Source organism: Sciurus carolinensis, chromosome 3, assembly GCF_902686445.1.
Source record: "Sciurus carolinensis chromosome 3, mSciCar1.2, whole genome shotgun sequence".
NCBI lineage: Eukaryota > Metazoa > Chordata > Mammalia > Rodentia > Sciuridae > Sciurus > Sciurus carolinensis.
The window spans coordinates 110,815,701-110,832,238 of record NC_062215.1 but is presented as its reverse complement, the minus strand read 5'-3'; the positions used below and the strand labels follow the sequence as shown (position 1 = coordinate 110,832,238).

The following is a 16,538-nucleotide window of genomic DNA, read 5'->3' as shown; positions in this document are numbered from 1 at the left end:
GAATTATTCCACTTAAAGGATTACTTAATACAGGCTTTTGTGTTTATTCTAGATTTTATCCTTCACCATACAGTATTGCTACAAACCGAATGATCACTCAAACTTCTCTTACACCCTATATTGCATCTCCTGTATCTGCCTACCAGGTTTGTACCTTTAGGATTTGTCAATAGTGTGACAACTTATGCATTGTGAATCTCTGCTGCATTTTTATGTGTCTTAAAATTCTGAACCTTTATAATGAAATTTAACTCAAATTTTATGCAGCTTGGATACCCAATTTAGAATAAGCTGCTTTTGATTTGGCAGAGCAATTTGCTTTTATGTACAGGAAAATATATAAAGCCAGGGAAATGGTTGTCTGTTGTCAGTCCTTAGAATCACAGCGTTTTAGAACTGAGACAAACACACCTACTTCCTTCACTGTTGGCCCAGCTTTTAGATACCATGTGTCCCAAAAACTGAAATTTAAAGAAATGCCATTAGGCAAAATACAGTGTACCTAGCTTTTATTTCTTTGTCAGCAGAATAAAAGAAGAAGTAAATATGCTAATACACAAGGGTGTGTCTGTTAGTTACATTAAATAAGCAATGTAGATGAGATTTGAGATCGCCCACCAAAAGAAAAAAAGAAAGGAGAAAGAAAAAAAAGAGGCAACTCCCTGTTTATGTTATTTTGTGAGGAGGCTTTACCTTAAATTCCCAGCTGAGAAAAATCTATTAAGTAGCTATCCTAAGGCCAATCTGATTACACTTCAGCTTCTCTTCTGCATGAACCCAGGGGTGCACATGCCCTCTCCCCCTGCGTCAGAGTCCCTCCAGCATGCTTACCGCCTGGTCCAGACAGGAGCATTCTAATGGAGTTCAGTTGCTGACGTGCAGGAGGAGAGTTCTCTTCTCTTGACTGTTGGGATCCTATGTGACTAAACTAAACTTTGGTGGGTTCTTGTTTTAACAATTGAATTAGATGTTGTAGTCCTGATTTCTGATCGCAGGAACTACAGTATCAAATCCAACAACTGTGTTATTGAACTTCTGTAAACCTATTTCCTCATCTTTAAAATGGGGATAATAATAGTTTGTCCCATAAACTTGGAAAAGTTACAAGGACTGAGTCTATGTAAAGAGCTCTGCACAGTACCTCATGCATCATTAGCACTCTAAATATTAGCTCTGAATACTATTACCATCAGTAGCTGGCTTATAATAAAAGCATATTAATTGTACTTCTTAAATAATGAATTGATCAACATAAGCCATTGTCAAAGCTGGTTCTGTCTAAAAAGCATGAAAGTAGCTTTGAATAACAAAGATGAGTAGATGCACTAAAACTGAAGGGCTTTTTTTTTTTTTGGTTTTGTTGTCATTTTGTGGTGCAGGGGATTGAACCTAGGGTCTTGTGCATGCAAGGCAACTACTCTACCACTGAGCTACAACCCCAGCTAAAACTGAAGTTTTAAAGTAGTAATCACCACCTCCCTCAACTTTTAAACTATTGTATGTTCCTTCCCCTGGTTGTCACACATTTTGTTTTCTTTGTTCTCTGAGAGTTGTTTATACTTATTATGGTTCTTCAACCTGCTGGGTATAGTAGTCACTCACTTAATACCTTTCAAGTTGTGTAATGCTTAAGAGTCCTACATTTTCCTTGCTTCTATAAGATTCAGTGAAATCTGCTTCAGTGCATTTTCCCTAATAATTCCTATGTCTGATATTAGAGGTAATCTTGAACTGTCTGAACTTAGAAATCTGTCATGTATGTATCATTTAAAATAGGGGCATGTATAAACTTTTTCTTGGGCAAAGGAAAGATTGTACCTATTAATTTCAACTTACGTTACTATATATATTTTAGCTATTAAGGTATTTTCTCCACTACCTTTTCCTTTCTTTAATATGCAATCAATGTGCATTTCAGAATCACTTCATAGAATAAAAAATTAGAAGGCCAATTTGGTAATAAATTTGATATAGCTAACTGGAAACAACGTTATCATTTCAAAGGCCTGGTTTCCTCTCCTGAGCATTCTGTATACTAAGATCCGTGTGGAATTCCATTCCATTTGCCTGACATTCAGTGCCATAGCATCTCAGACGGATTCTTAACCCCATACGTTCAGGGACCAGGTAGGGCCAGTGAATGAGCTTTAAGTGACCTGTGCTGCAGAATGTCGCTTGTGTGTGTGCAATTAGTGGGGTGGGGGGAGTCTCTTTCTTTATTAGGTTTTCAAGGGAATCTGTGACCCCAAAATGGTTAAGAACCAGTGGTAAAGAGTTCATAGAGCATAGATTACTATTCCCATTTTAGAATTAGGGAACATTGAGGAATAGAAATTGACAATAGCCGACTTGCTCCTTAAGAAAGAAAATTGGATTAGGTGTCATAGCTCCTTAACTTCATAATGCTGTAAGTGAATAGATTATGAAGGACACTGAAGCATATCAAAACTGAGTGCACTTGGCCCACGTTGGGGTGTAGGGAGCTGCTTGCCTCCCCGTGATTATCCAGTGAGGGCCCCCAACTCATGTTGGAGTGGGCCTTTCTCTACTAAACCACCATATGCTTATGCAGTTGGATTTGAGAAATTAGCATCTGCAAGAAACTACCAGTACCCCGATGGGGAAAGGCTGCAGTCCAGATAACTGAAATGTTAACAAGGCAGAAGCACTTAACTTTGGTCTGCCTTAGGTGGCAAAGGAAACCAGAGAAAACAAGTATCGGGGCTCTGCTATCAAGGTAAATCACAATGCATTCTTCCCCCATGACTCTTCCCCATATCCTCTCTGTAGAATCTCTGAAGTTAACACTAGGGGACAGGATACAAGAGGGTTTTGTTAAGAATTGGAAACTGGACATATTTTTAAGCTACATAGACTGGAAAGCCGTGGGCATCAAAAATGGACCAATTTGTTCCTCTCTTAAGTGGCAGACTACACAAGCTAAAATTCCTGCCACAAAGCCTGACCCTCACATCGTAGTTCTCAGTTCAGAGGGTCTTCTGTGTGGATGCCCTTTTAACTGTAGATGTCAGATCTAGTTACTAAAGTTTAATTTCCTAAATCTGAATTTCAGATATTTGTTTTCCACACTAAGTAGAAATTATTAACCATATGCAAGATTTCTGAAACCTAATGTCCTGAGTATCAAAGAGAGATTGGATTTGGTTATTCTTAAGTAAACCCATACTTTAAGGGTTAGTTTCTAATAAGATGTGCTGAAATTAATCCTCTTTCATCCATATCCTAAAGCATCTAGTTTATACCTTGATTGTAACACTTTCACTAATTTATTTGAGACGTTTACATGCTTATCTTCTCTGCTTTAGACAGTAAATTTCTCAAGGGTGGGTCCCACGTCTTATTCACCTTTTTCTCTTTGTTGCCTGATACTCAGCAAATACTTCTTGAGTGGGCAAATAGAAATTGGTTCTAAATAATCATTTCATCCCATTCAGAGTGACCAGTTTGCCAAGAACTCTAACTGCCTTAATCCTTTTACGCATCGATAGTATTGTTTCCTTATTTTCCTTCTATAGATTTTTAACACAGTTAAAAGAGATCAACTAGGCAATTATTACAGTGGAAATAATGTTTCTTTAAAATCCTTCCTTTTCTAGGTGCAAAGTCCTTCCTGGATGCAACCTCAACCGTATATCCTGCAGCACCCCGTAAGTTGTTTGCCTCAGTGACCTAATGTTCTGCCTGCAAGTAAGCTGTGTGTGTGTACTCTTTGGGTTAAAACTCCTGGCCAAAGGTAGTATGGGATTTGGGAAATTTGGCACATGGAATATGAAAATGCACAAGTTAAAATGAATCAGTGGTAAGCATTAAGTAAATTTGTTCATAAGAATTTAAGACAAACTGTTTGAGGCAAGGTACCACGTCTTGCCCATACCAATTCAGAGGGAGGTCATTCAACTGAGTGACTAAATGTTTTATAATGATGAAATAACTCTCATTTTTTATTCTATTTAATGCAAACATAAAGAAAAGAGAGATTTTCATCCATGGTGTGAGCCTTTCTGGAAATCAGGAATAGTGAAATGTAATACATTCTTTGATAAATAACAAATGTGATTTCTTCAGTGACCTGAGCATTTGCTGATCTAATGTATATCTAGTATTACTTTTTCTAAATGAGCTACCCTTTGGAACAAAATCACAAATAAACCTAAGAATGCTCACAGTGACATTATAGCATGCTTGCTATAAGAAGGCCCTAGATTTGGACCTCAGCTTTCTAGTGACAGGTACGGAATGGGAATCCTGATGAAGCAGTTCACGGTGTTTGTAAGATAAACATAGATCTGTTGCTTAGAAAAGAACTTGACTCTTGGTCTTAAGATGAGATGGAGATTTGTCCCAGGATACCTCCTAAAGTGGGCACTACATACAATACATGACTGGGTGTTTGAAATACCAATCCAGATATAACTAGTTTTGAACAAAAAATGCTTGAGATGACCTTTAGGAAGCAAACAAAACAGGTCGATGTGGTAACACAGGGAACAATCTCTATGATGCTTATAAATGTACATGTATTATGTGATATATACACATTTATACTGGTGCACATACATGCACACATGAGCATGTGTGGATTTGTGGTGTATATTATATATACATGAGAAAAAAGATCAGGAAACTCCTTCCCCATTTTCTGGACTTCTGAGTCATTTTCATGTTACTCTGTGCTTTTGATAATGCACATTAAAAATAGAATATATCTTTTTTTCCCTTTGGCAACTTTTAGAGATTGCACATATTTTAATTTAACATCCTTCAGGAGACATGGGGAATGTGTGCAGAATGTTCCTGAGAATTCATTACCGTTTCCCACCCAGATTCAAACTGCTTGCCTGCATGCCTGCCTCTGCCCACAGCTGTGCATCTAATTATCAATAATTAGATTATCAATAAAACAATTTAAAGAGATCTGTTACAATGACACCAGACTATATATTAGTACTTGTATGTTAGGATACTTGCATTCTCAGGTCATTAGCCAATTGCAAAAGTAAGAGGAATGGTAAAATTCGCAGAGTTTATAGGAAAAATTGGACAACTAAAATCCAAAAATAATTAATTAAATTTGGATGTATACTGTCAGTGTACCATGAACCAAATATTAAAAATGATGACGGTGACAACTGTGCAATCAGTTTGTGTTTATAGTACAATGCTGAGTTAAAAGCAAATACCTAAGATGAAATTCTTCATGTTCTCTGACTGCATCGAGGTGGAAACGTGCAGAGGCAGGGAGGGGCACAGTGCTAACATGGTTGTATGGGAGAGGCTGGATTATGAGTGATTTTTTTTTTTCTTTCCCGTTTTCTTAAATGTATTTAATTTGGTTGAGTGCAGTGGTGCACAGCTGTAATCCCAGTGGCTCAGAAGGCTGAGGCCAGAGGATTGCAAATTGAAGGCCAGCCTCAGCAACTTAGTTTGACTCCATCTTAAAATTGAAAGGGCTAGGGATGTAGCTCAGTGGTAAAGCATCTCTGGGTTCAATCCCCAGTACCCAAAAATAAATAAGTAAAAAAAAAAATTTGATTTTTAATGACTAATATTTTGTAAATGAAGTGGAAGAACCTGGAATTGGTTAATGTTCCCTCCTTTGGCACCAGAATCATAGAAAGTTCTGAGAACCACCAAGTTAAGTGAAGAATGTGCTCTTGATCCTAACAACTGAATCCTGAACCAAATGACTATCTGTACAGAACATTTTTAAACAGATCACTATTATTGGCCCTGTTGTTTCACAGCTACAGAAAACATCACCTGTCTTTTTTTAAATATTTATAACCTTCTCCAGCCAAGGATAGTCTGTAGTTTGTGTTTCCTGTTACAGCTCCTCCTGCTGGACAAACTTCTCAGTTAAGTGAGTGGAGAGTTTAATACAGGAATTTTTGTGAAGTGAATATCAAAACACCATTTCCCTTAACACTTTTACACATCTCAGGAAAAGCAATCTGTAAGAGTTTAGGACATTGTTTACTATCAATACCCCTTACAAGTCTGAGAAATGTCATTTTTGCTTCACGTTACTCACAAAGGAATTGCCTTTGCAAAAGGTAATTATAGAATCTCAACTCCCCTCAGTTTGCCCTTTGTTGCTTTTGTCTCCCATCCACAGGGTGCCGTGTTAACTCCCTCAATGGAGCACACCATGTCACTACAACCTGCATCTATGATCAGCCCTCTGGCTCAACAGATGAGTCATCTTTCACTCGGCAGCACCGGAACAGTAGGTGGCAAATTAATATCATGTGTCTCTGCAAATAGAGGAGGGTAAACTAACGTAGACCTGTGCCTTCCCTGTAGAATCACAGACTCTGTGATGACAGTCACTGGGCCTGATCCCATCCTCACCCCACGTTGCCTTCCATAAAGGAAGAACTCAGATATTTCTTGATAAACTGAAGAACTGAGAGTCTGTTCGCTAGGTCTCCCTCTTACCAAAATGCATCACCCACACATCTAGCTTCTACAACCAGTGTCACTGTGCCAGCATCATGAAGTACCGTTTCATGTAGCAAAGGATGCAGGTGGCACATGGTGGCCAAGGCAGGAAACATTCCCTCACCTATCCCTTCTGTTGTGGAATTTGAGAGCATGAATCATGATCTTCATGACTTATTTCACTAGAGTCCAGGGGACTTGGTGGGGTAATGAGGTTAGGCTGGTACTAGACCCATGTTGGTTTGTTTATAGTTGAAATTGTAAGAGATGCCCACAGAAGTTTGGTGCAACCTGTATCTCTGATAGCTCAAAAGAACAAAGGGTGGTGCATTTTCCCCTTAGACTCAAAACCAGCAGCGACTTCTTGTGCAGACTAAGCCAGGGCCATACACAGCCCTGAGATAGACTAGAAATGCCTCCTGCCTTTGGGAGTTAGTGACTTCAGCATCAGGAAATCAGGGCTTCCTGGCCTAATCTTCAGTGAAAAGGTCTAATATAATAAGTCTTCCACCCTTAGGCCTCCACCTGTAGAAACAGTACTAGAAAACAACTCAAGGTCTTTGAGAAAAGATCATCTAAAATGACACTTTAGTGATATTGAATTATTAAAGACTACAAACTTTAATGATCTTCACCTGTGTGCTTCTTGGTAAGAAATCCAAAGACAACATGAAATTTATAGTTTGACAAATTCAAAAAGTAGAAAATAATGACTTTGCCTTCCATGTCACATGTTTACATCTACTGATAAACCTTTGAAGGGTGGCTTATTTAAATCTCCTCTTTGGGAACTCCAAATATTTTATATCCAGCTCTAAATTCCCTGAGTACTCCCCATTTTGCATGGTTTTCCGTTGCCCATCCTGACGACCTCCTCCTTTTCAGTACATGCCTGCAACGTCAGCTATGCAAGGAGCCTACTTGCCACAGTACGCACACATGCAGACGACGGCGGTTCCTGTCGAGGTTGGTGCAGTGTTCAGTGGCCAGTCTAGCAATGGGTAGTTTCAGAAATGGGTGAATTAAATAGAACTCAAAGCAAAATCTATCAGAAGTCAAACATTTGTATAAAGGATTGAGTTTAGATGGAATGTGTTATTTTTGACTACAAAATATAATTGTTAAAAATTAGGGTAACAACATCTAGGCCACAGCCCCAAGAATACCTAGAAATATTTTCTAACCTTGTAGCACATTTTACACCCCACCAGGGCTCTGTCTTGTTGCCCCTAAAATGATACGGACATATTACGGTAAAATTGGAGTTTGTGATCCTAGTCCTAAAGATTGTATCAGTGGTAATACAAAAAGAAATCAGTCATGATTCAGCTAGTTAATTAAAAAGGAAAGCTGTTATGGCAGGCATGGGGAAGAAAGCCATACCTATTTTCATAGAGTCTGTTAGCGTGGCTAAATAACTCTTAGTTCATGTTATGGGAGATGCTGGTATGGAAGAAGTCTGACATCTGATTATGACTGAACAGGAGGCATAGCATTTTCCTACACAAAAGTATCCTTAAAATTCCAAAGTAAGGGAATAGAGTTGTGACTCCGTGGTAGAGTGCTTGCCCAGGATGTGTGAGACTCTGGGTTCAATTCTCAGCACCACATATAAATAAATAAATAAAATTAAAGATCCATTGACAACTAAAAAAAATTAAAAGAAAAAAATTTCAAGGAAAAGTACTCAACACAATTGATCTTTCCCACTAGGCACTAGGCAGAACCCGAAGGCTCCATTTCCAGGAAGGGCCATAGAACTGTGTCTTCTTATTATTTGCTTTTGATTGTGCAATTATGGCAATCACAATTGCCAGAACCCACAATTCCTTATCAGCAATTTTGAAACCCTCCAAAAACTTTGAAAATAAAAATCCTCTTTGTGACTATCTTCTTAGCAAAAATTCTAATCTTTAGAAAAACCAAACTTGAACTGAGACAAAAGGATATCTTTGTCCCAAGTTACTGTGTTTATTCACTGTTCAGTATAGAGTTACTGATGTTTGATCATGAGGGACATCCCCAAGTCCTACTTGGGGATATTATATGATATACAGTATATTCATACCATGTCTCATATTCTAAACCCTGGAAATGCTGAATTCCAAATCACATCTGACTCCACAGAGGAAAAGGTTAAGAAATTTGTTTGCTAAATGTAGCTTAATCAGAATAGACAAGTCAAAGATTTGAATGGGAGGTTCGTAGTCTGTCAGACATTTCAGCTACTTGGGGGAATGATTAATCTAAAAAGCTCTGCATAATATTAGAAATCCACTTTAAAAAGTGCTTATTTTCAGGTGAATGCCTTTGACTTACACTTAAGTAGCAGAGTTAGGATTTTATCACTGACATGTTTTATCTGCTCTACTTTGTTGTAGGAGGCGAGTGGTCAGCAGCAGGTGGCTGTAGAGACGTCTAATGACCATTCTCCATATACCTTTCAACCCAACAAGTAACTGTGAGGTATGAGAGAAAATTTCCATAACCAGAGCTCTAATCAAGCAGTCTATGGGTCCTTTATCAAAATGATGTTTAGAATAACTCAGATTCTATCAGACTTGATTTTATTATGGCCAGGGTATCCAGTCACACTGAAACGTTAAAATCAATGATTTTGCGAATTTGCAGATTTACTGTTCTGTGCAAAAAAGAACAATGCTTTATATTGAAATCAAAAAATACACACACACACACACACACACACACACACACACACACACACTCTCTTCTATCTCCCCGTGCCAAAACAGTAAAATCTGTAACATCTTAAAACAGGTACCAAACTTGTCCTATAATACAAGTATCCTATACTGTATTGCTCAAGTACTCAAAACTAAAGGCAGTATAGCATAAGATGTTGCTTTAATCAAGCATTACAAGATTAGCAATATCTTGGCTATGAGTTTTGACTAATATCAGTGTCCTTAGATCAAAATATTGTATTCCCACAAATATCAATTTTTTTTTTTTTTAACTTTACCATGTATAGTGCAATAACATAGCTATGTGGAACCTGGTTTCTGGATTGCCCTGGTGACAATATAGATTGTTGATTTTATACAGTCACCCTTGATCTTTGGAGACCCACATGAGTTTGGCTCTGATTTCCTTAGAGAGGAATGTACTTTGGAAGTCCCAGATTTGAAAGGCAGATTCAAGACATTGAAAATGACTTTCAGGTCCAGAGTTTGTATCCCCCAGTCTAACACCAGTGATGAACACAGCCTGTATCAAATACACCTCTTTAAAACAAGACAAAGATTACAAGCTCCATGGTGTATTATATCAAGTCCTCAAAAGCATTTGTCTTTTATCTTTCTCTTACAGATGTACAGAAGGGTGTTCTTACATGAAGAAGGGTGTGAAGGCTGAACAATCATGGATTTTTCTGATCAATTGTGCTTTAGGAAATTATTGACAGTTTTGCACAGGTTCTTGAAAACGTTATTTATAATGAAATCAACTAAAACTATTTTTGCTATAAGTTCTATAAGGTGCATAAAACCCTTAAATTCATCTAGTAGCTGTTCCCCCGAACAGGTTTATTTTAGTAAAAAACAAAACAAAAAAAAACCAAAAAAAAAAAAACAACAAAAAAAGATTTTTATCAACTGTTATGATGCAAAAAAGAAAAAAGAAAAAAAAAAAAAAAGAAAACTTCAATTTTCTGGGTATGCACAAAGACCATGAAGATTTATCCAAGTGCATGACCGGATTTTTGTGGTTTTGTTCATTTTGTGTTTAATTTTTGTTTTTTTCAGCTGTATGAAATGGGCTTTCTGAAGTTTAACTAGTCCGACTTCACCCATGGTGTTCTATGCTTGCAGTGCGAGTGTTGCTGTAACTCAGTGTTGCCGTCACGTCTCTTTCCTTAGCTTTCCGTTTTTCTTTCAACGTAGTGTGAAGTGTCTTATCCTTTTCTATGAATTCCAATTTGCCTTAACTCTTTTTGATGCTGTAGCTGTTTCAGTAAAAGTTAGTTCAAACTAATGATGTAGAATGCTTTGACCAAATGAGCTGGTCTATTATGCCTTGTAAAACAGCAGCATAGGGCTTTTAAAAGGTAGTCAATAAAAGTTGCTGAAATTTTGGCTTTTTTAAATATGTAGTAGGTGTTTTTAATGATTTTTCACATAATGTGTAAGGTAGTGAAATGCAAGAAGGGAAAAACTGTTTTGTGTGAAACACATTTTCTGACTGGGGAACTTTTAATAGGGTTAAAGCATTTGTAAGGCTGTACGCCGACAGTTTCCTCTGATAGTTTGACTGATTTAGGAGATCTGCTGTATGATGCAATGTAAAGTCTTTTTTGCCTTTTTTCAGGAAGAAAAAAAACTAATAACTTGATGTTCTAGATTTAGTGTAGGTAGCGTTGGGGCTGGGGGAGGGGGGGGCGGGGGAGGGGAGTCACCGAATGTTTTGTCCTTCCTTTATACTAATGATAGTGCTTTAGAATGAGAATTATGCCTGCGATCTGGCAAACCGAAAATAAAAAAATAAAAAAAAAAATGTTGCTATTGCAACTAAATGGCAAAAGCTAAAAGTAAGGATTTCTCTTCAAACATAAGCTGAGATATGAATAGAAGCGAAACGATTGGCTACTAGCTCTCTCTCTCTCTCTCTCTATTAGGTAAATTTGAAAAATAAAAATGACTTGGCACTTTTAAAGGTAACTTCACCAAAGACCGAAGAGCCAGTAACCAGTAGCTCCAACTTGTCTCAGCATCACATCTTCTGTGCTCTTTATTTTTGCCGGACCAGTTTGCGGTTAGGAGAATGTGCCTTTTTTGTACCTTTGAATTTAGGTTTTATAATTTTAATTGATGTATGGACACACACAAACAAACAAAAAAGCATGAAGGAAGATTTGGATCCAAGCAGTGCCACACTTTACATCATCACTACAAGTGTTCAAGTGTAAAGAAAACCAATTTTGAAACTATGAAATTCCTGATTCATAAATACACAGTTATTTCTACTTTAGTACATATGAGATGATTCACTGTTATTAAAGCTCTTTTATTAAGGCAATTGCATATGTTTTAAAAGCAATGGTAAATTAAGTTGTCTTCCAAAACTGTGTACTTGTCTGGTCAGCTGTGTATGATCAGTTATCTACCTCAGAGTCTATTTTCTTTTGTGCTGGGACAGGTTGCTGGCCCTCCCTGTTTCCACAGACCAAATCCTCCTAGCTCAGGAGCTAGGGCTAAGCAGTTATTTCTTTTGAGTATTTTTTAGTTCTTAAATTTTATTGCTTGTATTTGATTATAGATGTCAGTGACATTTCATAGTTTCAAAAGTCCTTGCTGCTCTGAGAAGTGTAGATTCTAGTGAAAATTACATAGTCATAAGAGAAATGTGTTTGTTTTTGTTTTTGTTTCCTTTTTTTAAAGTTGTGGTATTATTGGTTCTACGCTCCCTGGAATATTACTGCTTTGTGAAAGTCCAGACTGAACGCAGCACCCTCCATGTACCTAGTACATTTATAAACCTGGGTCTCTCACTACTTGATATTTTTGCATTAGTTAAGACAGAAATTTGATAGCTCAGTTAGAGGGGAGGGGAAATCTGCTGCTAGAAATGTCTGAACTAAGTGCCATACTCGTCTGGGTAAGATTTGGGAAACATAACCTCTGTACATAAAAAAATAAAAATAAAAAAAAAATCAGTTAAACATCACATAGTAGACAGCCATTAAATTATAAAAAATTAATTTATGAAGAAAGACCTTTTGTACAGATTGAAAAAAAGATTTTCATAGAGATATCTATATGATCAAGAGAGTTAATTTTTTATTTTTGTTTTACTAGTGCCACAAACTTGCCAGTGGTAACTTATTTGTCCGGTTCAAGATAACTCTGTAGTTTTCTTTCCTAGGACTTGTTGTTAAACGCCAAAAGACATTTTTGAACTGTACATTTGATCAGATTGTTAGCTTTTTCTGTTTTATTTCTTTTGAGAACCTTTGAATAAAAAACATCTGAAACTTTATTCTTCCCTGTTGATTTTTTTCAAGAAGATTAAATGTATATCAGAATTTCATTTCACTTCTAATCTCCTTCAGCTCAGTAATTGGTTTGGGAGTTGAAAATTATGTCGAGTTCAATATGTACTCAAAGTACATTTTCTTGAAAAGAACTGAAAACGCTTCTACCACCTTCTTGCAGGTTATTTAAATCCACATAGACTAGACACATCAACCATCAACCCACCACGTCTCAGCAAAATTCCAGTCTAAAATATGCCACTCTCAGTCTGTTTTTTGGTGTTTGTTTTGTTTCTTTGACTGTGTTGGTGATCAAACTCAGGGTCTGCACGCACTGGGTAAGTGCTCCATCACTGAGCTACAGCTTGAGCCCTGTTGTTCTGTCCCAGGAGCGCTTAACCACTGAGACACATCCCTAGCACTTTTTTGTATTTTATTTTGAGACAGGGTCTCTTTGACTTGCTTAGGTCCTCACTAGGTTGCTGAGACTGGCTTTGAACTCATGATCCTCCTGTCTCAGCCTTCTGAGCCACTGGGGTTTGATCTGTTCCTAAAGACCAAAAAATCAGGCCCCCTTTCTTCCTCCTTTCCTTACTGCCACCCTTTGACAGTTTTGCTGCTTAGATGAACAGAATAATAATCTCCCACCTGTGGAAGCAAGCACATGGGTAAGGAAAACAGAATGATCTTACCCAAACCTTGTGACCATGGCCTCCTTTAAAGTGACCTTGTTTATCTGTTCACAGTAGGAGGCCCTTTGCAGCATTCACTGGGGACTTGAAGGGGGGAAATCTCCCCTTTCCCTCACTGACATGCTTTATGGGAGGCACTTAATACAGGAAATTGACTTCTACCCAAAGTGGATTAAATGTTGTAATGGAGCTGTATAGTATTTGGTTTTCTGCTGTCGTGGTTTTGTCATGGAGGTAAAAGGAGTGGGCAAGAAAAATACCCACTTTTCTCCACTTTTGCATGCCTACCCTGAATGGTCATGGTGTACGATGTGAATTAGCTCAAGGGGAGTTAGAATACTTCACTTCACTGACCCAAGAATCCCTGGTACTTGACACTTTTCCAGAAGAGACAACACGTGCCCCTGATGCTAACTAGTGCTTCAGAGAGAGAGAGAGAGCAGGAGAGAAACCTGGCCTCTCTCAGACAATCAGGGATGTAGAACTCTTAAGTGGTTGGTCTCATTTTGCATATCATCTACACTATGTGAGTGTTCTTTAACATGACTGTGACCAAAGGTAAGAAGATATGCTATTTAAGCCTTTTTTTTTTTTTTTGGACACTGGTACTTGAACCCAGAGGGGCATTTAAACACTGAGCCACATCCCCAGCCCTATTTTGTATTTAATTTCGAGACAGGGTCTCACTGAATTGCTTAGCACCTCACTTTTGCTAAGGCTGACTTTGAACTCACGATCCTCCTGCATCAGCCTCCCAGGGTCTTGCTAAGTTTCTTTGGGCCTCAGCCTCCTGAGCCACTGGAATTATGGACATGTGCCACCATGCCCAGCTAAGAAATCTTTATGTTACAAATCCAAGGGGTTTCCATCTGGCTGCATTATACAGTCATCCCTTGGCATCCACAGCGGATTGGTTTTAGGACTCCCACAGACACCCAAATCCACAGGTGCTCAAGTCCCTATATACAATGTGATACCATTTGCATACAACCTATCCACATTCTTCCATATACTTTGGTCTCTAGATTACTTATAAGACCTAAAACAATGTAAATGCTGTATATAGTTGGTATGCTGTATCATTTAGGGAAATCTGACAAAAAAAATCTGTATGTGTTCAATGCAGACTTTCTCACTGGGGACTGGTTAAATCCACCAATGCAGAACCCATAGATAAAGCAGGCTGACCATATACTGAAATGAAAAAACCCTCTTATTTAAGGCATCTTTTCAATGTACAAAGGAGGATCAACCCAGGGTGATGACAGTTGAAAGAAAGAGATGGCTCAAATATGCAAAGTGGAGCAGCACAGCATTGGGTAAACCACACTTTGCTAAAAGGTTGTGGCTCCTCAGACAGTTAGGTACCAAGGAATTCCGGATTCCTTTTAGCCTGCAGTGGAATTGTCTGAGGAAAGGAAAGAGGAGGCGGCGGTTGCTCTCTGGTATGAGGGTCTCCCTTTCCCTGTTGGCTGCGAGGGGGAGGGGAGTGGACTGGGGATCCTTGTCACCCCAGCATCCACACCTGTTGTGGGGAATAACACCAAGTATATCACTGGAGATTGAGTTTCACAAAAGCTGATTCAAACTTCACTAGGAGAAAGATGGAATTCCCCAGGCTCCAGTGGGAGTCTACAAATGTTAAGGTCTGACGAATAATTGCCTCAATTCATTTGTGTAGCCAAAAAGTGACACTGGGACAAATGTCATCAACCTGTAAGGATTACCCCATCCCCTTCCACAAAAAAGCCTAAGATGACAAGTAGGTGAGGGAGGGAGAATGCAAAGCTCAGGATTTAAGGAAAGCCAGGCAGTTCCTTCCCCCTCAAATAGCAAGACAATGAGCTAACCAACTGGCCAGTGCTGGGAGAAGGCTGGGAGGAGGGCGGACCCAGTGGTGACTGCTCGCAAGGGGATTACGGGTTCACAGGCCTCGAGGGGAGCTCTTGGCACAGGCATATTCAGGAGGCTGGCCTCGTGTAGGGCCCTTGGTGTGGGATCAACCACCAGAGCAATGGAATTTCAATCCTGTTTTGAAATGACTCCAAAATGTCTCTTGTATACTGACTCTGGGCCTTTTATAACCCAGAAGAAGTGTTTGAGCTTGAGCCACTAGAGGGAGGATTTTTTTATTCTTCAGCTGTAACTGTGAGTTCCTAAAAGACCCAAGACCCAGTCACAGCCTGCTGAAATCGAAGACCTGCTACTGGTGGATGTTTAGAATCTCAGGGACACAAACTGCCAGGGACAACAGAGATCTTGAATTTGGGGTTCTTTCAATGTAGGAGCTGACGGAATCTCAGACCATCGCTGTTACCTTAGTGATGCTGACCGTTTGCTGACCCTGACCATGAGTATTGTTGCTGGATGGGGGAGCCACATAAACGTGACTTTCAAGACCAAAGAAAGCCAAGGGTGGGGATAAGCCACAGGCCTTGCCAGACCACAACTTAGGTTCCAGAAAGTGTTGGCAGGTCTCTAGGCTGCTGAGAATTGAAAACAGGTGACTTTGGATTAAATACTATTTATTTTTCTAAAACACGTGACTCTGAAAGGTTACGGCCCATTTCATTGCTCACCCAAGACACAGATCATAAAGGAGACTGCAGGTGTCTCCTACCCTCTGATGTTCTAGAAGCCACATGCCCTGCTGGAATACCTCTGCACCGCAAGGTGCATCCTGTATCCTATTGGAACAGGTCTCAAACTTATTTAATGAGTTAAAATTGTTCGGTGGTAACTTCCACCTACCAGCTTTGCTTCTGCCAACTAGGACACCATAAAACAAGTGAGACGGTCTTGAGAGGTGGAGATGAGTCTCCACTGCTCTGCTCTGCCCTGGCTTGAGCATTCCCTCTAGCTTTCGCTCTTCCTCCTCAGATCTGGCTCCACCCTCACACTACTAGCTCACCTGCCAGAAGTACCACAGCTGACTCATCCCAGAACCCAAGGGGCAGCCTGGGGCCACCCCTGTCTCCCTACCAGCCCAATCCCTCTAATACAAGAAGTAGTTTCTTTTCTACTTTTCATGCGTACCAATATTCTTAAAACTTGAAGCCAATAAAAATTCCTATGTTGTTTGACTCTTTAAATCACCATGATTAATTACAACAATGCAAAGAAATATTACGAAGTGCCAGGTGCAGTGGCACACACCTGTAATCCAATAGCTGGGGAGGCTGAGGCAGGAGGATCTTGAGTTCACAGCCAACCTCAACAACTTAGTGAGGCCCTAAGCAACTTAATGAGACCCTGTCTCAAAATATAAAAAGGGCTTGGGATGTGGTTCAGTGGTTAAACACTCCTGGGTTCAATCCCCAGTAAAAAAAAAAAAAAAAAATTATAAACTTTTTAAAAGTTTTTTTTCTTTGGGAGCTGGGGTTAATACTAGGAAT

The 16,538-nt window shown here is 39.1% G+C and overlaps 1 protein-coding gene across 6 annotated transcripts in view; it reads left to right on the top strand.

Moving 5' to 3' along the window:
• Window positions 1-10,070, top strand: part of Rbms1 (RNA binding motif single stranded interacting protein 1) — a 205,625-nt gene extending 195,555 nt beyond the window's left edge. For 4 of the 6 annotated variants that reach the window (XM_047544419.1, XM_047544421.1, XM_047544424.1 and 1 more), the window contains exons 9-15: window positions 53-146; window positions 2,690-2,737; window positions 3,618-3,668; window positions 6,137-6,247; window positions 7,348-7,428; window positions 8,844-8,928; window positions 9,793-10,070. In XM_047544419.1, coding sequence (XP_047400375.1) covers window positions 53-146; window positions 2,690-2,737; window positions 3,618-3,668; window positions 6,137-6,247; window positions 7,348-7,428; window positions 8,844-8,921 — 463 coding nt within the window. In that variant the 3' untranslated portion in view covers window positions 8,922-8,928; window positions 9,793-10,070. The remainder of the gene's footprint in view (window positions 1-52; window positions 147-2,689; window positions 2,738-3,617; window positions 3,669-6,136; window positions 6,248-7,347; window positions 7,429-8,843; window positions 8,929-9,792) is intronic. The other 2 variants (XM_047544422.1, XM_047544423.1) reach the window with 1 other exon arrangement.
• Window positions 10,071-16,538: the final 6,468 nt, after the last annotated feature.